Source organism: Pseudochaenichthys georgianus, chromosome 16, assembly GCF_902827115.2.
Source record: "Pseudochaenichthys georgianus chromosome 16, fPseGeo1.2, whole genome shotgun sequence".
NCBI lineage: Eukaryota > Metazoa > Chordata > Actinopteri > Perciformes > Channichthyidae > Pseudochaenichthys > Pseudochaenichthys georgianus.
Genome location: NC_047518.2, coordinates 4,195,071 through 4,203,072, shown reverse-complemented (window position 1 = coordinate 4,203,072; position 8,002 = coordinate 4,195,071). Strand labels below are relative to the sequence as shown.

The window sequence follows — 8,002 nt, the reverse complement described above, 5'->3', positions numbered from 1 at the left end:
CACACACACACACACACACACACACACACACACACACACACACACACACACACACACACACACACACACACACACTAGATGAGTTGTTCTTTTGGACAGAGTTACTCTACCCTTTTCAAAGTTATGTTCAACGCCTCGGGCTCCCATTAGTGTTCAGCTTAACATGGCTCTCTTTGTTTCAAGGAGAAATGACCATCTCTTTTCCTACATGTAGTTTTAAGACCCCGGCACATGGTGTCCAGCTCAGACACAAATGACCTGATGCTCCTGGGTTCCTCTCTCTTTGAATTGTTCATGTCCTGATATTCCTCCACCTGTTGTGGACTGACTGAGTCCCACACTTACCAATATGTACCAATATGTACTCAGTTTAGTAGTGTGTGTGTGTGTGTGTGTGTGTGTGTGTGTGTGTGTGTGTGTGTGTGTGTGTGTGTGTGTGTGTGTGTGTGTGTGTGTGTGTGTGTGTGTGTGTGTGTGTGTGTGTGTGTGTGTGTGTGTGTGTGTGTGTGTGTGTGTGTGTGTGTGTGTGTGTGTGTGTGTGTGTGTGTGCGTGCGTGTGTGATGTCTTATTTCCACATCCAGTGGTTGATCAAATCTGAGTCCATGCAGCATTCGCTGCTCTTTGAATGCATCGACTCGGCTCAGATTCCTGCAGATTTAAAAGTCTCATTTACCTAAGTTTCAAGATTTAGAGTTATCTGTTATTTCAAATATTAAAAGTAATTGTCCTTTGCATCTGTAATGATGGAAAATGCTTATAATTGATTGCAAAGCCTATTGGCCTTTGAAGGTGACAGTTGTCATTTGTTTAAATATATCACATATCCTGTCAAATGAATGTTTGACCGTTAAAATATTCCTATACTTGAATCTATGCATACTGTTATTTTGTATGTATTGGAACATTTCATACTTCAATGAAAACAACTATTTATTCATTTCTTTGAGCATGTGCCCAGGCACTACACGCCCCTCCTTTAAGGCAGTGTTAGTGAATGGGATTATGAACCATTTGAGCAGGCTAACTTCATTATGTACAGTGCGTACACACTCACCCACTGGAACGCCCCACCCACTGGAACGCCCCACCCACTGGAACGCTCCACCCTCTGGAACGCCCCACCCACTGGAACGCCCCACCCTCTGGAACGCCCCACCCTCTGGAACGCCCCACCCACTGGAACGCTCCACCCTCTGGAACGCTCCACCCTCTGGAACGCCCCACCCTCTGGAACGCCCCACCCTCTGGAACGCCCCACTCTGGAACGCTCCACCCTCTGGAACGCCCCACCCTCTGGAACGCCCCACCCACTGGAACGCCCCACCCACTGGAACGCCCCACTCTGGAACGCTCCACCCTCTGGAACGCTCCACCCTCTGGAACGCTCCACCCTCTGGAACGCCCCACCCTCTGGAACGCCCCACTCTGGAACGCTCCACCCTCTGGAACGCCCCGCCCTCTGGAACGCTCCACCCTCTGGAACGCCCCACCCTCTGGAACCCCCCACCCTCTGGAACGCTCCACCCTCTGGAACGCCCCACTCTGGAACGCTCCACCCTCTGGAACGCCCCACCCTCTGGAACGCTCCACCCTCTGGAACCCCCCACCCTCTGGAACGCTCCACCCTCTGGAACCCCCCACCCTCTGGAACGCTCCACCCTCTGGAATGCTCCACCCTCTTGAACGCCCCACCCTCTGGAACGCTCCACCCTCTGGAACGCCCCACCCTCTGGAACGCTCCACCCTCTGGAACCCCCCACCCTCTGGAACGCTCCACCCTCTGGAACGCTCCACCCTCTGGAACCCCCCACCCTCTGGAACGCTCCACCCTCTTGAACGCCCCACCCTCTGGAACGCTCCACCCTCTGGAACGCTCCACCCTCTGGAACGCTCCACCCTCTGGAACGCTCCACCCTCTGGAACGCCCCACCCTCTGGAACGCTCCACCCTCTGGAACGCTCCACCCTCTGGAACGCTCCACCCTCTTGAACGCCCCACCCTCTGGAACGCCCCACCCTCTGGAACGCTCCACCCTCTGGAACGCTCCACCCTCTGGAACGCCCCGCCCTCTGGAACGCCCCACCCTCTGGAACCCCCCACCCTCTGGAACGCTCCACCCTCTGGAACGCTCCACCCTCTGGAACGCCCCACCCTCTGGAACGCTCTCCCTGCGGAGAGCCGCAACATCCCCACGCTTGACGCCTTCAAAAGGGCCCTCAAGTCCCATCTGTTTGCCAAGGCCTTCGGCCCCTAATTGAATTGTTGTTTTGTCCGTCCGACTGTTTGTCTGACTGCCTTTTGTTTTTGTTTGTTTTTACTCCTGTTTTTCTTTGTAAAGCGACCTTGGGTCCCATGAAAGGCTCTATATAAATCCAAGCTATTATTATTATTATGATTAAGGGTGCCAGTGGGCGGTGAAAAGAAGTTGCTTATAAACTGTTGAGTGGACATGTGTGTCAGACCATCTTTCACGCAGCAGCAGCAGAAGTCTCAGACATCACTAAGTGCTTTGTCTGAATGACCTTAACTCCAGGAGAACAGAGCGACTGTTTAGGAGATGCTCCAGATGAAAGAGATACAATGAATTAAACACACACATTCATCCTCTAAATACACTTTATTCCTTTCTTTTTTCACATACAGAATTGTAATATAATGTGTTATGAACAGCACCATGGAGACTGACGGCTGCTTATTGACTGAAGAAAATAAGCCCAATATTATGCTTCTCTTTTAATTGACTTAAACATAAGCCATAACCAACAGCAAAGAAGCAAAGTGGGAATCTTGTGTTGGTTGTTTGTTTATTGGAACAATGTGTTCTCATGCTCCCTTACGATCACACCATGGCGACAGTGACATGGGCAGTAACAGTGTTCGGTCTCCACGGCGACAGACTGATCCTTATGGGCTGTGGGACGCCATCATCTCCACTTTATAGTCCAGATGTTTGTCAGAGAAATTGACTGTGATGGGAAGGGCGCGCGCGCGCGCGTGTGTGTGTGTGTGTGTGTGTGTGTGTGTGTGTGTGTGTGTGTGTGTGTGTGTGTGTGTGTGTTTCAGTGAGACAGAATGTGGCAGCAGCTGCACAGGGACTCCAAACAGAGCAGGGGAAGAGTTGCTGACTGAGATGCTGAGCTTCATGGTTGGAGGACAAAACACAGTGTGATACAAACACACATACACACTCTTTGGTACACACATTAATAGACACTGACGCGGAACAGTCCAACATACAACAGGTTACACGTATGTTATTGTCATCATAAGGGGTACACATGGACACATGGACACATGCACAGAACATACAGTGTACCTTAAGAACCCAGTAGCTCAGTCAGTAAGGATTAGGCTTCTATTGAACCAGAGGGTTCTGCTCCGGAGTGCAGACTGGCAGGTGTGGTGCCAGTTCTCCACCTGAGCCTCTAGTTGATTTATTTTCCTTAACCTAACCAAGGTGCTTTAGTAGTTCTGACCAAGTCTCTTTATGGCCCAAGCCTAACCAAGATGTTCTGTTGCCTAAACCTTAGTAATAATAACCCCTCCACAACGTTACATAGAAACTGCCACTGTGCACCAGTTTCACAATGGTGAAGAGATCAGTCATACATGTGGTTTTAGGAGTCTTTGCTGTCGTCATGGTAAAAGGGCTTGTTTTGCAGTACACTTTACACTGTTCATCTGCTTGTCTAGTAATAGACTAATATGATCCGTGCGTGAGAGGTCTAGGGAAACTGATTAGTGAATGCTACTTATCCACTGAAGTGTGGAACTATTCCTCACGGAGAGGAAGACCTGCTGCGGGCTGGGACATACTGCAATAAGTGATCTGCCTGTTTTAGGGTCGAAACGAATGAAATCTTACAGATATATGTGTTAGGATGCTGCACCTATCACTTGGTAGAGCTGTCAGCTGACAGTTGTATCCAGACAACCCGAATGTAATGTACTGCTTGCTTTTACTTTTGTTGCAGTTCAGCTTCACAAACAGTTGAAAGGAAATCTGCAATTCAGATTTATCTTCAATAAATACACAATAGATGTCCAGTATGATTGGTGTCCACCCATTCCAGGTCATGATCCATTTATTTGAACTTTGACCTCTGTGCTGATCGTCTGCCTTTCCCTCTCACCACCTGTTATCCCATTGTGCTCTTCAGCAGGGACGAGCCGCAGAGAAAGAATGAAAGCCTCTGCCCTGGTGGCTGCATTTAGTCTGGAAGGACGTCAGCAACAGCTATCATGCTATCATGTGTTTTTAGTGTTATAATGATATATTAGGGACTGGATTATTTATTAACATGTTTTGTTTTGCCCAAAGACATTATTCTCAAATGACTTGTTCTGTCTGACAAACATTCCAAGAGCAAAGATATTTGATTGACTGATTCCAATATAAACAAAACAGCAAATTCTCACATGCAAGCTAGCGTTTAGTTTTTAGCCATTCTCGCGGCAGTTCACTACTTTAGTATTGTTTAGTATCGTTTGTGATAAATTATCTTTAGTAACCAATCTATTGCTGTGGTTTTATGAGAAATTACACAACGTTCTTATCAATCTCAGCTGTACTTTAAAACAAAGTGCTTATTAGCAAAGGTTAGCAAGCTAACGCTGTAAGCTAAGTGTGTGAACATGGTAAAGATTATACCTGAGAGGTTTCTCAATACTCAAATGTCCCCTCCTCGACTCCTATCCTCGAGACTTGGTGCCGCCCACAGGAGATGCGAGCGGAGGACTGAGGAGGGGAACCGAGGAGAGAGGAGGGGAACCGAGGAGAGAGGAGGGGAAGCAGCAGGCAGTTAGAGAAATGAGAACTCCTCTCCTCCGAGCATCAGGAGGATGCGTCCCCAGCTGACCCAGAAAGCGACGCAGGTTCTGGTCCAGGCTCTCGTCATCTCACGCCTAGACTACTGCAACTCCCTCCTGGCTGGTCTACCTGCATGTGCCATCCGACCTCTGCAGCTCATCCAGCTCCCATTGACATCAGGACAGCAGAAAGCTTACACACCTTCCAGACTGAAAACTCATCTCTTTCGACTCCACCTCGAGCGATAGAACTATTAACAGAGCACTTATATACTAACAAAGGACTGGCTTACCTAAAGCCAGTTGAGTAGCACTTGAAATGCTTGGCTCTATGAAACCTGATGTACTTTATGATTCTGTTTTCTTCAAGGTTGTGTCTTCCTGGTCGAATGTACTTATTGTAAGTCGCTTTGGATAAAAGCGTCAGCTAAATGCAATGTAATGTAATGAGCGGTCATTTTAAAGCGACGTCCGTTAATTATTACGTGGCAACAGCTGCATCAGCAGTCGAGTGTTTTGTCATAGCGCTGTATTTTATAATCTCTGTTAGATCAGCTGAACATTGTTCCCCCACATGTGTACATTTAATTCAATTTGCAACAAGGCATAGTATGACAAGAATGTATGAATATTTTCAACACATAGGCCTACTAGCATCTCTTCTGTATTGTGCCGCACTAAAACATTAGTATGAAAAGTACCCTACAAATAAAGGGAGACATATACATTAGGCTTATATACGTTTGATATATTCACACATGCACACACACAAAAGCCTAAAAAACCCAATGACTGTCTGTCTATACACTATACACAGTATGTTTACCTTTTTAAACTCATAGGCTTAATGACATATAGGTCATCAAGTCACATTTCTTTGACAAAACACCTGTACCGAATTTCTAATCAATTACCGAATCATGAGGGACCTGACAGGCTATATAAGGTCCAGGCACACCTCTGATTTATATCTCAACCCCGACGGAGATATTGAGATATAGGCTATGAAGACTGCAATACTATGTGCCTTGTGGCAGTGGAACCAGCTGCAGAAAACCAAATCCCGTGAGGAAAGACGCCGTTCCCAGCGCTGGAAAGCGAGAATGCGCTTCATCTTGAGGTATTTATGAGTGTTTGTTTAAAACAATTTTAAATGGTTGAAAAATAGCTGGCTTTTTGTATTTGAATACACAAATGACCAACTACTTGTAGCAAGAAAATCATGACACATACGCCTAAGCCTTGGAGTTGGAGAAAAAGCATGTTTGTCAGAGAGAAAGTTGTGTTTTTTATGATGTAGTTGTATTTATTCAAGATTGGACCATGCACGTTAGTTAACACGAGCACTTGAGACCATCACATGTAGCCTACCAGATTTGGCCATGGCTTAATTTCTTATGAGAGAATATGTTATTCTTCCTGTAGGTTCAGCACCCACACAATCCCATCTACAGACAATTGAACAGCAGTGTCCCCCTGCTGAAGCCGTACTTCGAGGGTGATGGGTGCCTGCTCAAGGATTACAGGATCAGCCGTAACTCCCTGGAGGCTTTGATGCGGTGTCTGGGGCCTGAGAGGAGACAGACCTGGGGACACGACATGACTATCTTGACGACCTTGTACTGGCTGGCACACAGTTTGTCCTACAGTGTGGTGTCCCGGGCCTTTCAGGTACCCCTCTCCATGGTCCACAGACTGGTCCACCAGGGAGTGGAGGACATCGCTGCTCTCAGGCATTCCCTTATCAAGCTGCCTGCTGGTCCAGAGCTGGAGGAGGTCGGGCAGGGCTTCCGGCAGTTGGCCAACAGCCCGGCATTCCGTACGTGTGTGGGTGCAATAGACGGGTGCCACATAAGAATCAGGGCCCCATCCGGACCCAGTGGTCAGGATTATGTGAATAGGAAGGGGAGATTCCTCCAAACATTCGTTGGATTTCCGGGCTCAGTCCACGACACGCGTGTCCTAAAACACAGTGCCCTGTATAGTGTTAGAAATTAAAATCAATGTTTTATGGCATAATGTACCTTAAACATACCGTCAGTTTAATTGCTATTTTATTCTGGAAAAACCCGGAAGTTCTCAATACCAAGCTTTTATTCTGAAAATCCGTCATGACGACATCCGGGACTACCGCCCATTAGTATCATTAAAGTGGCTATTGACGCCGTTAACATGTGTTACATATAATGTTATGAAAGAGATGAGGAGGAGAAAAGGCATGTGGAAGTAAGCAATGAATGTAAAATGTCGAAATCCTCTGTTTAACGCGATATCGGACACAGGAGAACGAGGGGGGAAGTGCCCTGCGTCACTACAGCTCCCAGAGAGGAGGAGCGAACAGCCAGCAAGCGGGAAAGACGAATGCTTGTGTTACCTTTTTACTATCAACGGTATCTCGGCACCGAAACCATAGTTTCGAATACACACCGGTGGTTTCTGACTTGGCTCGTTGTCAGCCGGTAACCAGCTGCCCAGACATTTCGAGGGGAAAGAGGATGGAAACGAGGCGTTCGGGTGCCGTGGGAAGAACCTCCGTTTATTCACGTCCTTCAAGCTATATTGACACTGTATTACATACATACAGACTAGATACTATTCCTTTTCTGACCACTTTCTCTATACTTTCGTCTCTCTCTCCATAACTCCGCACTTCGCCTTGGCCATCACATTTCACACACACAGAGACTCCAAAACCCACAACCCCTTGCGGCTGCTACTCTTAAAGTGACAGGCCAAGCCTGCTGGATGATGATAAAACAACCTTTAACATCACTTCAGCATATAAACATTATAAAAGGAAAGCATGAAACAATAATGGCAACACATTCCCCACAATAATCCCCATTTCCCACAGTCCTTGAAGGCGTCTTCCTTGCTGTGGAAACAGCTTGAATCATGAGGCAATGTCCATAACAATATCCACGAAGCATACTGCATAGATCCTTTTTTTCAACGTTTCAAAGGTGTATAAACACACATACTGATGTACATAACATACTGTGATGTAGTTAATCAACCCGGGTTAAATTAAACACTGTGACTTTACTCTATATGATGTGGCTCTTAGGCATTACAATTGTCAAACAACAACAAGCAATCTTACCATCTGTTTGGTTTCTCTAACCAGTTACATCCTGCATCAAGTGTCAAAGCAGTAAACACATTACTCATTACCACAGGCAACTAAATGAA

The 8,002-nt window shown here is 46.9% G+C and overlaps 1 protein-coding gene across 1 annotated transcript; it reads left to right on the top strand.

Moving 5' to 3' along the window:
* Positions 1 to 1,032: 1,032 nt before the first annotated feature.
* LOC139435304 (uncharacterized) lies at positions 1,033 to 7,702 on the top strand. Its single transcript, XM_071205777.1, has 3 exons — positions 1,033 to 2,145; positions 6,236 to 6,629; positions 7,665 to 7,702. The coding sequence occupies exons 1-3, from the start codon at positions 1,033 to 1,035 to the stop codon at positions 7,700 to 7,702; spliced, it is 1,545 nt and encodes a 514-aa protein (XP_071061878.1).
* Positions 7,703 to 8,002: the final 300 nt, after the last annotated feature.